The sequence below is a fragment of the Camellia sinensis genome, chromosome 13 (assembly GCF_055761805.1).
Source record: "Camellia sinensis isolate YWXY chromosome 13, ASM5576180v1, whole genome shotgun sequence".
NCBI classification, from domain to species: Eukaryota; Viridiplantae; Streptophyta; class Magnoliopsida; order Ericales; family Theaceae; genus Camellia; species Camellia sinensis.
Window position 1 is genome coordinate 128446685 of NC_138973.1, and position 16572 is coordinate 128463256.

General features: G+C 36.0%; 1 protein-coding gene and 1 long non-coding RNA gene across 2 annotated transcripts; both read left to right on the top strand.

Moving 5' to 3' along the window:
* Nucleotides 1–1620: 1620 nt before the first annotated feature.
* On the top strand, nucleotides 1621–3378 carry LOC145805706 (uncharacterized). The gene is made up of 3 exons (XM_082900888.1): nucleotides 1621–1799; nucleotides 2299–2443; nucleotides 2983–3378. Exons 1-3 carry the CDS (start codon nucleotides 1621–1623, stop codon nucleotides 3376–3378), a joined length of 720 nt encoding a protein of 239 aa, XP_082757014.1.
* An 8127-nt stretch (nucleotides 3379–11505) lies between these two features.
* Nucleotides 11506–14906, top strand: LOC114300194 (uncharacterized). Its single transcript, XR_003642586.2, has 3 exons — nucleotides 11506–11714; nucleotides 12588–12632; nucleotides 14438–14906. It is a non-coding gene; the product is annotated as an uncharacterized LOC114300194 (long non-coding RNA).
* Nucleotides 14907–16572: the final 1666 nt, after the last annotated feature.

Genomic DNA, 16572 nt, shown 5'->3' on the forward strand with positions numbered 1-16572 from the left:
GTCAGCCACCCTTCTGTGCCTCCTGGGGAGGTTCCCTTTCGAGATGTTTAGTTTTGTAACCTTACTACAGTTGTTTTTGCTTGTTTGCTTATCTGTACACCGGGCTAAGTCCCCTTTTGGTTCCATTCTTATGAATGGGTAACGCATGATTAATGTATTTATGGCGTTATATATATATAGTTATATATATATACAAGTTTGTTTTGAAGATTTCCGTCTCATATATGTTAACACAGCTCTGTGGACATTGTATATTCTCTATATTTGCCTCCGTAGCCCCTTACTATATGTCATTCTATCAAGAGGCCTTTGGTAATCAAAGGATTATTGGCCAGTTACAACACTAAACCTATAGCGGTGGGTCTGGGTTGTGGCAATTGGCCACCTACACTCTTAAAGATGAAGCTCGAAGATAGTGGTTAGTAATCCGAAATAGTAATGGGAATATGACCTATGCTCAATTCAATGAGATCTTCTATAACAAGTACGTTCCCCAATGCTTTAGGGATCGAAAGGTGTTGGAATTTCAAGAACTTAAGCAAGGCAGGATGTCGGTGGCCAAATATGAGGCCAAGTTTACTAAATTAGCTCGTTTTTCCCCACACATGGTGGACTCAGACTATAAGAAAGCCCGAAAGTTTGAGAGAGGACTAGATCTGGATGTGTATGATAGAGTAGGCGTATTGAAGTTGCCTACTTATGTGGAAGTACTTGATAGGGCATTGATGGCAGAAGCCATTTTGGTAGCAAAGCAACAAGCGAATGCACCAACAATAGAATGGAGAAGCAAAAGGTTCGAATCCAATTTTTGGAAGGGTCGTTCATAGTTTACAAACAAAAAAACAAAATAACGGATCATCAAGCAGTTCAAGTCAAAGCAGTGGCTCTATGCCAGACTGTTCTAAGTGTGGGACAAGACATAAAGACATGTGTTAACGCGCCTCGGGCACTTGTTTTTGATGCAGCAAGACTGACCACATGATCAGAGATTGTCCGATGAGATCTGTTGATATCTCACGATAAGTTTAGCTGGATCCACCCCTGCACCAAGAACAAATGTGAAAACCAATACCGGGAGAAAGACTCTGAGACAAGGCCGAGTTTTTGCATTAGTGCTTGGAGATGTACTAAGTACCGAATCTGTGGTGTCAGGTATAATCTCTGTCTGTGCTCAGAATGCCTATGTGCTGATATATTCTAGTTCCACTCATTCATTTGCAATGCATGCTTTTTCTCAGAAATTAACTAGCCTGTTAGAACCTATGAACTGTGTACTATCCGTGTCTACACCATCTGGAGGTTCTATGATATGTACTTATATTTATCCGGCATGTGATGTTGTGATTGGAGATGTGACATTGTATGTTGATTTGTTACCATTGGGTATTGATCATTTTGATTTCATACTTGGTATTGATTGGTTAACGAAATACTGTGCCACCATTGATTGTTTGAGTAAATCTGTCGTGTTTAAACCACCTGGCATTCCTGAGTTTGTTTTTACTGGAAACGGGGTAGTTCCTCCGCCATACTTGATTTCATTTATGAAAGCCAAGAAAAGGGTGTCGAGGCTGTTTGTGTTGTGTGTTGATTGCGTTTTCGGATAGTGCTAATGCGGAAATGATACCTGTAGTCCATGAATTTTTTGATGTATTTCTTATTGACCTACCTGGGGAGTTAATTGATAGGGAAATTGAGTCTATTATTGATGTTGTACCCGGAGCACAACCGATTTCCAAAACTCCGTATAGAATGTCGACTTCTGAACTGAAGGAATTGAAAACTCAACTTCAGGAATTGTTTGACAAAAATTTTATCCATCCGAGCACTTCACCTTAGGGTGCTCCAGTCTTGTTTGTCAAAAAGAAAGACGAGTCTTTGAGACTGTGTATAGATTACAGAGAACTAAACAAAGTAACAGTGAAGAACACATATCCATTGCATCGAATAGATGATCTATTTGACCAACTTCAGGGAGCACAAGTGTTCTCCAAGATACATCTTAAATCGGGGTATCAACAGTTAAAAGTCAAGGTAGAAGATGTAGAGAAAACTACATTCAGAATTAGATATGGACATGCCATTCAGGGTAACTAATGCACCCGCAACATTCATGGACTTAATGAATAGAGTGTTCAAACAATTCCTTGATGAGTTTACTATTGTGTTCATCGATGATATATTGATTTATTCTAAAAGTAGGGAAGAACATGAAAATCATCTGACAATGGCCCTACAGATCCTAAGAGAAAGAAAGTTATATGCAAAATTTTCTAAATGTGAATTTTGGCTTGACAGTGTGGCATTTCTAGGGTATGTAATCAACAAGGATGGTATCTCTGTTAACCCACAAAAAATTGAAGCTATTGTGGACTGGCCTAGGCTGACAAATGTGTCGGAAGTTAGGAGCTTTTTGGGACTTCCTAGCTACTACAGAAGATTTGTGAAAGATTTCTCAAAACTTGCTATGCCATTGACACAATTGACATAGAAAAATGTATCATTTGACTGGAATGATCAATAGGAGTCAGCCTTCCAAGAATTAAAAACTAGACTGGTAATTGCCCTGATTCTGACCTTGCCTAATGGAACTGATGGGTTTCAGATTTACAGTGATGCCTTATACAAAGGTTTGGGTTGTCTGCTAATGCAAAATGGAAAGGTAATTACTTATGCCTCTCGGCAACTTCGTCCTCATGAAAATAACTACTCGACTCATGATCTTGAATTGGCAGCAGTGGTGTTTTCTTTGAAAATTTAGCGTCATTATCTGTATGGAGTAACTTGTGAGGTATATACAGATCATAAAAGCTTAAAATATTTCTTCACCCAAAAGAACTAAACATGAGATAGAGGCGATGGCTTGAACTAATTAAAGACTATGACTTGCAAATTCTATACCATCTGGGAAAAGCAAATGCAGTAGTAGAAGCTTTGAGCCGAAAATCAATTGGAACTTTGTCATGTTTGCTTACTGATCAGAAAGAGTTAATAGCTGACTTGGAGAAGAATGAAATTGAGATAGTCCTATGTGAACAAGGTGGGATTCTAGCTGCCATCTCTGCCCAGCCTGCTATCATAGAAGAAATTAGAGAGAAACAACATGAAGATGAGTTTTTGAAGGAAATTATTGATGAGATTGACTCAAAACCAAGGCTGGGATTTGTGTTTGAGAATAATGTGTTGAAATTCCAGAATAGACTTTGTGTACTGGATTGTTCTAACTTAAGGAAACGTGTTATGACCGAAGCACACAATTCTAAATTCGTTATGCATCTGGAGAACACAAAGGTGTATCATGATTTGAGAGAGAATTTTTGGTGGCCTGGAATGAGGAAAAACATTGCTGACTTCGTGGCTAGATATTTACAATGCTAGCAAGTTAGAACTGAACATCAACGACCCGCTGGACTGCTTTAGCCACTTCTCATACTGGAATGGAAATAGGAGCATATTACCATAGATTTCATTGTTGGACTGCCTCGCTCCTCTCGAGGTATGGACTCTATTTGGGTTATTGTAGACCGTTTAACTAAGTCTGCCCATTTCTTGCCTGTTAAAACTATTTATAATGTGGACAAACTGGCTAATATTTACATGAATGAGATTGTGAGGTTACACAGTGTGCCAGTATCTATTGTATCTGACAGAGACTCGAAGTTTATGTCAAGATGTTGGCACAATTTACAACGGGCTTTGGGAATTGAACTGCGATTGAGTAGTGCCTACTACCCACAGACAGATGGCCAATCTGAACGAACCAATCAGACATTGGAAGATATGCTCAGAATGTGTGCCCTAGATTTCCAAGGCAATTGGGAAATCTACTTTCCATTGGCTGAATTCGTATATAACAATAGCTACCATTCGAGTATCGATATGGTCCCTTATGAAGCTTTGTACGGTAGAAAATGCCGCTTTCCAATCTGTTGGGCTGAAGTAGCTGATAAATCTTTGTTGGGACTGGAACTGGTGCAAGAAACTACTGAAAATGTGAAATTAATTCAACAGAGATTGAAAACTATACAAAGCCGCCAAAAGAGTTACGTGGATGTCCGAAGAAGAGATCGAGAATATGAAGTTGGGGATCATGTATTTATCAAAGTGACTCCTACGAAAGGGAAAACATAGTTTGGAGTAAAAGGCAAGTTAGTGCCGAGATATGTTGGGCCATATGAAATTCTTGAGAAAATCAACCTGGTGACATATCGGATAGCCTTACCGTCAGTCATGGAACATATGTACAACATTTTCCATGTCTCCATGCTTCGAGATTATTTGAGAGATCCATTACATGTCATTGAACCAACCCCAAGTGCTTTTGAAAGATGACTACATGTATGAAGAAAGGCCAATTTAGGTGGTAAACTTCAAGATCAAGAGATTGAGGAACAAAAAAATACCATTGGTGACTATTGATTGGCAAAATCACAGAGGGACTTATGCAACTTGGGAAACGGAAGAAGATATGATAAAGAGATACCCTGAACTGTTTCCTCTGGATCCGATATTCTTGTAAACCGAAGGTAATTCGAGTTTGGAGAACCAAACTCTTTAGGGGGGAAGACTGTAACAATCCTGACCCATAATTAACATATAAACCATGATTAAGAATGTTTAACATGTCCCGACCTGAACTTGCCCCTAAAAGTTTAGGCCATGACCGGCCTGTACTTAGGCCTCAAAGACAAAATTTCAAAATATTTAAATGACATCGGGGCCTAAAGCGGAAGCAAATCCAATAATAATGTCCATTGAGCTTGTGCATACATGATAATTGAAATAATTAAAACAATGTAAACACATTAATATACATGTATACATATATGTATATATATCACACACATATACATAAAACTTAAGTAAATACAAAATTCTAACAATATAAGGTTAAAGCCTCAACACGGAGGCGTATCTTGGGTGGCTTGACTTAGCAAGTTCAAAAAAGAACTCCTGAGGCAGACCTAAGGATGGTCTCCAGATTGATCACCTACATACAAATAAAATACAGAGTGAGTGAAGTTCAATGAGTAATAATAAAGTGAAGTGAATCAAGTAAATAATCTAGATTCAAAAGAAGTATAACACAACACTCTTCCACATTTACATCATTCACAACATTATCCATAATCATATTTGCCAAATGGCCTTAGGCCCACCATATAACAAAACAGCCTCGAGGTCACATATAACAAAAAGGCCTCTGGCCCAATTATATATCAAAGCGGCCTCGGGCCCAATCGAATATCAAAACGGCCTCAAGCCCAATCAAATATCAAAACGGTCTCGGGCCCAATCATATATCAAAACGGCCTCAGGCCCAATCGATTATCAAAATGGCCTCAGGCCCAATCAAATATTAAAACGGCCTCGGGCCCAATCATATATCAAAACGGCCTCGGGTCCAAACAAATATCATATTATAAATAATTCACATTTCATATCCATATTCCATATCATAGGTCTTGCAACTCATTCATTCGCATAAAACATAATTCCAGAACATCGCAACATTTACATATTAAAGTAAATATAAAAGAACATGTCGTTACAATATTATTACTCACAGTGGTTTAGGTGAGTAGCGGTCTCTGTCTGCAAGTGACCTACACGTAGAACACATATACAAATGGAAAAATAATGTATTCTTTCCTTAGTTTATCTTTTTAATATTTGGTTCAATTCGTTTACCTCTTATTCACTTCCAAATATTTTAGAGGGATCAGATAAACACATTAACAATTTCAGAGGGTCAAAAATAGGTAACAAAAGTGGACAGAATTGCTCCCAATTCCCGCACGTGCGGAATACCACCACCCCACGTGCGGAGAGGTGTGCTGTACGTGCCTTTATTTCAAAATGCCAAAGTTGTTTTCCCTATTTTCCGCACATGCGGCTGTGAGCCCCGTACGTGCGGCCATGGGCCTTGCACGTGCGGTCCTGGGCTCTGTTTGAGTAGTCAAAAAATCCAACAAATTCAAGCTCCCTAAACTCCATTCCAAGGTTCAATTCAAGCAAATTTCATTTCAAAACATCATATATGATCATAGTAAACATAAATCTCAAGTTCAATTAGATCACAACTCATTTATTTCGTTTCTTCATCTTTTCATAGTTTATACATGTCTTCATATATATATATATATATACATGAGCTCTAAGCATGCAAAGATGCAAGACTAAAATTAACAATAAGGCAATTGCTCAAAATCTAAGTCAATGTAACTCAAACACATGAGAATCAACTCTTTAATTAATTGAATCCAAAGATCACATGCTCAATTTCATGGAATATACCCAACCAAGACCATAATTCATAAACCCTAACTTCAATGAGTGTAAGGCTTCATCTTAAAACTTGATTCTAACCAATTTAAGAAATATTAAGAGAAGGTTAATGGATTTTCACTTAGTTTGAACTATATTCTTGATTCCCCCTTACAATTTCTCAAGTCTTCAAGTTTTGATTTGTGCTCTCTTCTTCTTCTCTCTTTTCTCTTCTCTTATTTCCCTCTCTTGGGTGACTCTCCAGATTTTTTCAACTCCCCCAAATAAGAGAAGATGGACTAAAAAGGGCTTTTAGTACATATATATGTATATGGCTAAACATGCTTGCCAACATGCCTTAGCGAATCAGACTGAATGAAATTCCAATTAAACCTCACAGATAACTCTAAAAATTATGTTGATCATAAATATGTATTGTGCTCTGGTTTCTGAAGCCTCTGAGGCCTTCAATTTGCAGTGCAAAGTTAACCACCAAAATATACCTTAACGAATCAGACAAAATAAATTTTCAATTAACTTTCCCAAATAACTCTAAAAATTCCCATTAGCATATCCATGTATTCAATTTCGGTTTCTGAACTCATGAAGGTCGGCAATTTCAGTTTTAAAGTCATAACTCAACAGATAATTCCTCAATTCAAACAGATATCATTAATTTAAAGCACATTAACCCATAATTAAATAAAGATAATTTCTGATACGCATTTTGGGGTCGTTACATAACAAGTCATTAAGGTTCAATTTTTTGTGTTTATTACATGTGTTATGTACTATATGAGTTTCTATCTGTTCTAGGTAGGAATATCTATCTCTGATTTTGTTCTGTTCTGTAAATTGAAGGCCTTATCGGCATTCGAACATGAAATTGACTTGAATTATGTGTTTGTTAGAATTTTTAGAATATTATGGCAAGTTTAATTGAAATTCGATTCAGAACAAAATAATTAGATTAATTAACGCTCATTTGCTTAGTTTAAGCTAAGATTAATTAAGTCAATTTAATGGGCCTATATAAGGCCACTCTTTACACCATTTATACACTTTGCACTCTCAACCCCTCATCTTTGAAGACTAAATGTGTGAGAGTGAGAAGGAAGGAAAATTGAGCTTAATTAAAGAGTAATTGCTAGAGACTTGGAGAAATTGGAAGGAACTTCGAAGATTACACTTATATACATGAGAATTCAAGCTTGAGGTAGGAATTTAACCCTTGGATTGTATAATTTTGATGCTTCAACCATAGATTCAAAGAATTGAGCTAAAAGGAAGAATATAGATCATATCATTACATGCATGTGCATATCATGAAGTTTTGAAGTTGTTTAAGCAAGAACCTTCGCATGCATGACCTTACCTTGGCAAAGATTTCATCATTCAACTTGGTTTTTTACTAAACATTTCAATTAATCATGGTATGGGTGGTTGAAGAGCATATCTTTGCATACATGTCATATTTTGGAAACTTTTAAGTTGGTTTGAGCAATTCACATGCTTTTGGGCCTTGGTTTCGAGGAATGATCTTTAATTCACCATGATCTTTAATTCACCATGTTTATCTGCTTAATTTGTTCCGTAAGTGGAGCCATCTGTGAGTAATAACTCTGTAAAGTTATGTTTAATTTTAATTATTTTCTGATGCTATGAAATGATCAGTTTTCTAAAATGCTATGTTTTGTATGAATGAATGATTATCTAAATTTCTGAAATGTCTTCGTGGCATTCTTAGCACAAGGCCCTGGCCCGGGGGTAAAAAAACCATGGTCTACAAGTACAAGGCCTTTGCCCGGGGGTAACAATACCGTGGTCTTATGGCCTTTGCCCGAGGGTAATAATACCGTGGTGTCAGGGCCCTTTCTAGGGGGTAATAATACCGTGGTTCAAGTATGTTACAAGTTTCCTGGTACCGAAGGTTCCGTAATGGAACTGACAAGCTTGATAACACTAATGGATGTCCATGTATGATTAAGCATGAACTTTGATTTCTGTATATGATTTGAATAAGAATATGAATATGAACCTGTTTCAGATTGAAATCTGAATATGCATAAGACTTTGTTTCTTATAAGAATCTGTTTTTGATATAAACTATAATTTCTGACTCTGTGATGGACATCTTTCATTAAAACCCTTTGCTCTGTTATTATTCACTAGGCTCCAGCTCACTGTAATTATTTATGTATGTAGGTGACCAGGAGCGTGATCAGGCTCGGAATTGAAGGCCGAAGTTCTGTTTTGTCAAGCCATCCACCGTGCCTTCCGGGGAGGTTCCCGCGTATAGAAGTCAATTTTTGTTGACCATGTCAAGGGTTATTTTGTGTATCATGTTAAGAACATTTATGTTTTGTCTTGTTGTTTATCTGTATTCTGGGGCTAAACTCTTTTTTATGAAGTTTGCATGGTGTTGTAAGACTTATGTGGACATGACATCTTATGTATATATATTATAAGGTTTCAAATTTCTATCCTATTTATGTCTGCACAGCTCTATGGACTATGTTATTTTGTATATTTGCTTCCGCAACCCCTAATTGTATGTCATTCTGTTAAGAGGCCTTTGATAATCTAAGGATTACTGGCCGATTATGACGCCAAATCTATAGGGGCGGGTTTAGGTCGTGACATTTTACTAGTAAATGCAAAAAATCATCTACCACTTTTTCAAATACTGTTAGGTATTTGACATCTGAACTCCACACATAGAAATAGAACAAACACAGGTGCTGCATACTACATACTCATCAAGTGTGCAACTCATCCGATTGCCTAGTTTAATTGAAGCACTTAAGGAATTAGATTTAAACAATGCAACTGGAGGCCTTTAAACAATGAATGTTTTATATTAGAATAGCTCATAAAATAATCATTATTCATAACGGAGGGAGGAGTGAGCTAGGGTTGAAATGTCCTCATATTAGAATGACTGATGGGAATATATTTTGGTTTTGTAGCATTTTTCTCCCTATTTCCTTATGACCTACTGCTGGCTTGGGCCTTATTTTATAAACATCATATTAAGGCTCTATTTTTAAGACTAAAAAAGCCACTTTTTGGCTATTTAAGCCAAAAAGAAAGTTTGTCTTTCGGCTTAAAAAGCTAACAATTGAAAAGAAAGAAGCAACTAAGAAACATTTTAGCACTTATCGAACACATCAGCTTTTTTAGCAACAACTTTATCCTAAAGAAGTAAAAAAGCAATTGCCAACCCGCCCCATAACTGAGTTTTTTTTTTTATGAACATAAAGGATATCTGATGAAGCCTGCTAGAGGAATATAGAATTCGTGAATCAGACATTGGATGACTGAAGTAGAGTTGATCATACCTACTTTCAGGCGCATTATAACATTGCAGCCAGCTTTCCATTTTTATTTTTGGAATTTTTGGTTGGTGCATGCTCCACTATCATCTTTTAGCCCATTGCTGGAGGTTAGGGTTTGGATCATCACATCCAAATTCATGCATTGATCTCTCTTCCACATTATGAGAAGGTCAAGTACTTTGTTAAGGAAAAATGGAGGTAAGGATTGTTTTGGGAATTGGCTTTTTGGTTTTTATGAAAACATGTATAAAATAGTAGAGAGAACGCTCGACTTTTTGTAGTGTCTTTTTGGTTAAAATTGTGACTTCCCAACATAGGCAAATTATAGATACGTTGTAAAAAATATAGAATTCTCACTCATATTTTAGAAATTACAAATATTTTTTCATCAAATTTTTTTTGCAACTAATCTAAGGGAAAAAAAAAAAAAAAAAAAAAAAAAAAACCTATTTTGATAAAATAAATACCAAAAAGAAGTTGGAACAATTTATGAAAGAGATGGTGTAGGGAAAAATTAAAATAACTAATTCACTTCATAAAAACAAATTGTTCTGAAATCCAAGACAACTAATATTACAACATCAAGAATCAAAAAGTTGGAGTCAAATGTGAAGATAAGCCCTGTGCCATCTGCTAAAATCCATTGAAATTGAACAAACCATTATTTAGTTCATTAGAACTATGATTTTCATCTGCTGACGATTTTGCTTTTTTCAGTGGTCTAAGTTCATCAGAAGCAAATGTACCATCTGCACAATCACCTTTCTCTGGCAGTTGTGGAGGGTTATCCACATTATTATTTGAGTTACCGACCACTTCACAACTGTTAACTTCAATAACAGGAGACCCATTTGAAGTAGTTTGATCACTTTCCTCCTTATTTGATAACTTTTCATGTTTTGAGTTCATCTTGAACTGCACTTGGAGTACTAAATCATTAATGAACTCAAATGGAATTGGTAGAGAGGGAACACTTCAGGATCCTTGGTTGCCAAAATGAAACGCCAACATAATCAAATTTAATTATTAAAGTACCAGAATATAAAAAGCACAAAAGCTACCAATGAACTGCAACAGAGATTGAGTCCTTTGTGTTCCTTCTATCTACTAAACAAATTTATTTGTTAGACCCGGCCTTCTATATCATAATGATTTTGGTTAATCACATAAGACTAATCAACATTTCTTGAAACGTTATGACAAAAACAATGGATTGATTCAATATGACACCTACAAGAACACCCTAGACCTTATAAAAAGTAGAAACAGGGGAGAAAGGGAGGAAAGGATGGGAAAAATCGAGAAGAAATGTATACCTTATGAATTCTGTTGTATGATTGTTGCAATAGCTAAATATATACCTTTTTATTGTGAATCTCTAGCAACAAATAGAAAAGCAACGAAAGGAAGTGAGAACAAACCTTATGAATTCTAGGTCTAATGTAACGACCCCAAAATCCGTATTAGAGATTATCTTTACGGCCTTATGGGTTAATGCATTTTGATTTATTGATATGTGTTCAAATTGAGGAATTATTTGTTGAGCCACGACCGTAAAATTGAAATTACCGACCTTTACGGGTTCAGAAATCACAATTGAGGACTTAGATGTGTTAATGAAAATTTTTAGAACTATTTGGGAAACTTAATTGGAAATCTAATTTGTCTGATTTGTTAATGTGCGTTTGGGTGGTTAACTTGGTACTGCAAATTAAAGGCCTTAGAGGCTTCAGAAACCATAATAGGGGACATATTTATGATCATCATAATTTTTAGAGTCATCTGGAAGTTTAATTGAAATTTAATTTTTCGCGATTCGTAAGGGCGTGTTTGGCCCTCCTTATTTGTGATAAAGCTTATATAATTAAATATATAGGTGTGTATGAGTTATATAAGTGGTGAACTCATACTTTTGGAGTCAAAAAAACAAATTATCTAAAGAGAGAGAGAGAGGAAACCGTGAAAGGGAGAGAGGGAAGAGAGACAATTTTCCCAACATCCATGGAGGCTTTGAAGATGATGGAAGAGAATTGAAGGAAAAGAAAGAAGATCACCCATGGGACTTGGAGGAATTGAAGAGAGCTAAGAGATAGACAAAGATTGAGTTAGGTATAAAAATCTATCTTGAAATCTTGTGTTTAAAGTATCAATTTGGTAAAATCATAGAGATCTTGGAAGATTTAAACCCATTTGGGGTTAAGGTTTATCTATGTATTTACTTGAGCTAATTTGAGGAATTAGAAATTGAGTTCTCTAATTTTGTTTATGAGTGGAGCTCAAGCTAATTGATATCATGAAATAAACTTTAGATTACGCAAGAATCATGTGAATTTGTGGGTTGTGGGTTGTGTTTTTAAGAACCTTGAAGATCATGAAAGATTAAGCATTAATCTTGAACTTTGAGACAAAGATTGAATTGTTTGAAAAGAAATTACACTTGGTTGATGTTAGTTTATCATGTTATAGGGCAATTCTACATGTTTTTGAGTGATTTATGTTAAGAACCAAGCTTAAAAATGGAAAAACCAAGTGTTGGAGCAAAAAGAGCCATTTTCGGACTGCACACTGGCCAGAGCCGCACGTGCAGCTCTGTTTCCCGCACGTGCGGGAGACAGCTTTGTCCAGCCATCTTTGAATAAGCATATCTTTTGCCTCGGGACTCCGTTCTGAGTGATTCTTGAGCCTAAAATCAAGCCCCGGAAGTCTAGTTTCCAATGGAAGTGGTCTCACTCCGAAATTCTAAATACAGAAATAGTTATGCCCAAATTAGTGACGACTGTTCACTTTCTGTCAACTAATTTTATATCATTTCTTCACCTAAACCATTTCCCATTGATTTCTCCTGTTTTCTGAGACATGGAGTATAACATATTAAGGAATAATGAGCTTGGTACCACCATGGCTAATTGATTGAATGATCAAAGAGAATAAGTAAATGATCGAGTATAATCTCATATTATGTGTTGTGCGCTGTACTTGTAGGTCGAGACGAGGACATCGTCCTATTACTACCGGGAGCTGATCACTGTGAGTAGTAGTACGGTAGTCGTACGTTCAATTATTGTTAATGATTTTTATGGTTAATTTGCTATTCCTTGCAAGTACTTAAGTTAACAATGTGTCGATTGGAAAATCTAGAGGCATTATTGAGCGGTATTACTGTTGACAAAGAAGACTAACATTCTGTTATTTGCAAGATAGCTATAGTGATTCATGATGAACAAAGGGAACGTATAGGCACTATGGAACCATGGTATTCACGTATCTCTGAAATCATTCAATCTGTAAATGTGCTTAGCTCTCATTAATAATTATCAGGAATGTCCTGTTAAACTTAAGTTAACTATGTTAACTCATGCGAATGATGTAACGGCTACCATTAGTACTCTGTTAAGTACAAGTCAACTATGGTAACATCTATGAACGATCAAACAAAGGTGTATGCTTCTATATGCTATTAATAGATCAAGTGAACTACGCCATTTCTTAATGAATAATTAGTTAAGACCACGGATTGTTTTATACGTTAATACCTGCTAAGCATTATGATAAACAATGGATTGATTTACGGCTGACTCAACCTGAAGACAGAATTAAATATCAATGACCTTGTCATGTGACTCACGTTATGATGTAAACTGTTCTGTCTTTGTTAAGTGTATTGTAATGACATGATATAACAAGAAATGCTCTATGTTCTGATATGTTACGTTTTGATTTAATGAACAGTTGTCCATATATGTAAAGTATTCATGACATCCATTGCACACGGCCCTTACCCGGGGGTAATAATACCGTGGTTCAAGGATGTTACAAGTTTACGTATCTTACAAGTTCAAGTATGTACAAGTTTAAGTATGTTACAAGTTCACGTATGTTATAAGTTCTCAGTATCGGGGGATTCCTTTATGGAACTAACAAGAATGCTTTATATTGATTTGTTAGCGCTAGCGAAGTGCCACGTATAATCAAGTATGAATTCTGATTTCTGTTTATGATTCAAGTATAATGCATATGTATGAATTTGTTTCCGTTTATGGTATGACATGTTATGTGTGGTTTGGTCTGTAAGACCCATTAATTACTGGTATGGAACAAAGTGCTACTTGGAACTAAGTGCTACATTGCGAGCCACCTCTAGAGTCCATGTGAGACACCTCTTGAATCCATACATATATGAACTAGGCTTAAACCCAATCTGGGCCTATGGCCATTCTATATGATCTATTAGGCCAGAGGCCATTCTGTATTTTTGGTATGGAGCAACGTGCTGTACGGAACTAAGTGCTGCAGTGCGAGTTACCTCTAGAATCCGTACGAGCCACCTCTTGAGTCCATACATATGTGAAAGTTATGAGGCTGAAAGCTGTTCTGTGAAAGTTATGAGGCCTATGGCCATTTTGTATGATCTGTAAGATCTGTTAGTATGAAACAAAGTGTTGTACGGAACTAAGTGCTGCAATGCGAGTCACCTCTAGAATCCGTGCGAGCCACCTCTTGAGTTCATACACTCAAGTTCAAGGGCTTAATGCCAACATGTTCAAGGGCTCAATGCCAACACGTTTAAGGGCTTAATGCCAATATGTTCAAGGGCCTATTGCCACTCTGTTCAAGGGCTTAAAGCCATTATGTTTCAAGATATTATGTTATCAGTCATTATGTTTCAAGACTGGGCCTAAGGCCGTTATGAAATTAGTGCAGAATCAATTAACCTTATGCCCTCTTTATTTATGTATGCATTGATATGTATTATACTTCAAGTTGAGCATTGAATCATTTATGTACTATTATTCACTGAGCTTCGCTCACTTTGTGTTATGTCTGTTCTGTAGGTAATTACTTTGGGAGTCCGTCTTAACCCTTGATGCTCACCCTCCAATTGTCAACCTCAGTATGCCCAGACTCCCAGACCAAGCCCATGCATTTATGTGAAGTTTTGTTAAGATTTTGGCTTGCACTTTAATTATTTACTTAAGGTTAAAATGTATGTATATACCCCCTTTCTTTAGCAATGTTCGGATATAACGCTCATTTATATGTATGGGTATGTATATAGATAAATGGCTCTCACGTATGTGATCCTGGCATGTTAGTTTTAGCTCAATGGATGTTATTCTATGTTACTTTGTAATATTAAATGCTTCCGTTCAGGCCCTATATATTATGTATATCAGGTTATGTGTCCGTATCTGCATAGGTCATGCCTGAACTTTTAGGGGCGAATTTGGGGCGTGACATCTAATGTTTTGTTTTATCTGTCTTTTATTTATTGGAGACAAAAAAGAACAATGGGGTTCCTGCTAGTCGGTCACAGGTGTGGATGGTCGCATACATGAATACATTGTTAATGCTACCTAATTTGATTCCACTCAGGTGATACTGTTTATTTGATTCTAAAGCTACTCATTTAATCATTTAAACAATTAGGGAGTACGTGATGAACCTCCCTTAATAAATGGATGCATTTTCATAAAAGAATTATAGGACAAAACTAATAATGTGTTAGTTATATTTTTCAATGAATATCTATAATGCTCGTGGAAGTTGTGAATAATAGGTTAAACATTAGTGAATATTTGTTTAAAAGAGATGGTATAAGGAAATGATTATACAATGCACAAATTCTTTTTTATTTAAATGATGAGATTTCTATTGCAAACTTGATATCATGATTCTGCCTAGTAAGCCAAATGTATAAATTTCCACTAATGTTGGCTCATAGTTTTGTGAGTCATAGTTGTCTATTTCTTTGACATTTGATCCAATAGCCTTCCGTTGGATAGGAAGAGAATTAATAAATACTGATAATTCTCATTTCTCTATTTTTCTTCCTTCCGTTAAAGGTCAAAGGCCATCAAATTTTGTGGATTTTTATTCTTATGCATTTTGATACTGCTTAACAAGTATGGTGATCCATGGCAGCTTGTAGTTAATCTCAGAGAGCCTTATATATTCCTTTTATGCTACTTATTCGGATTTTTTTTCCCCCTTGTATGGTTTTCAGAGGAAAAACAGAAGAGTATTGACATTGAGAGCATCTGCCAATTACTTGATCTTGTTCTAGGGTCCTAATTCCATGCCCAAGTCAACTACTTTGTTGAGTATCTGAGGGTGAGTAGTTGTAGTTTTCTCATGATCACCATAATGCAGAAGGTTTTTATGTATCTGTTTCCTCGATTGTCCAATGCATATACCCTCATTTCTTTTTGAGTATTGGTGAGAGTTTCCTTAATTTTGGACTTGTGATTCTAGGATTAGCCATATTAGTGAATATCATATGGGGCTAGCTCCTCTTTGCCACTCTTTTTAGTTAAAATCAGAAATTTAGCCCTCAATTGTTTCATTTAGCTGTCTCATATACAATAATGCAGCATAGTTTGGGTGGTGACGTAAAGGACCTTATAGGCATGTAGAAGATAGAAGCCAATCCCATTTATTTATCTCATTTGAGTGTTTTTGCTCTGAATGTAGACAGAAATTGATTACAAGGTCATAAACATGGACCAATGGATGGGTTTTTATCAGTTTCGCAATGAGGTAATCCAACGGTTAGTTGCTAATCGTTATTTTAGAATTTATCCACATAAAATTAAGGGAGCAATAAACAAGTTTAAAAAAAATGGAGTCTTTAACTTAGAACTAGAGGGGGAGCGGTGAACGATGACATCTAGTATTTAAGAATTTTTTGTTGCATGTATTCAGGATTGTTAACCGAGCATATATTTTCTATAAACTTCCGTCATTTCTTTTCTTTTCTTTTTTAAACATTTTATTTGAAGGTTTGAAACTAATATCCTGAGGCAATATTGTGCAAAGCATTAAGTGTTCCTTCATTGCATGGTTTGCTGTATACGTGTAACTTTAATCTGGATTTTTCAGATACTTTAACATTGCTTTTTTTAATTTGAAGTTATAGTGCATAATTTAATGAATTGATAGCAATCTTTTGTAATTTTTTTTTTCTTTC

Bases quoted from the DNA above. Each gene is read 5' to 3' on its own strand.
- LOC145805706 (XM_082900888.1), top strand. From the start codon at position 1,621: ATGATACCTGTAGTCCATGAATTTTTTGATGTATTTCTTATTGACCTA. The intron at 1,800-2,298 runs GTTTGACAAAAA...TTGGCTTGACAG, and splicing joins AAAACTCAACTTCAGGAATT to TGTGGCATTTCTAGGGTATG. The intron at 2,444-2,982 runs GTGAAAGATTTC...CTTACTGATCAG, and splicing joins CTAGCTACTACAGAAGATTT to AAAGAGTTAATAGCTGACTT.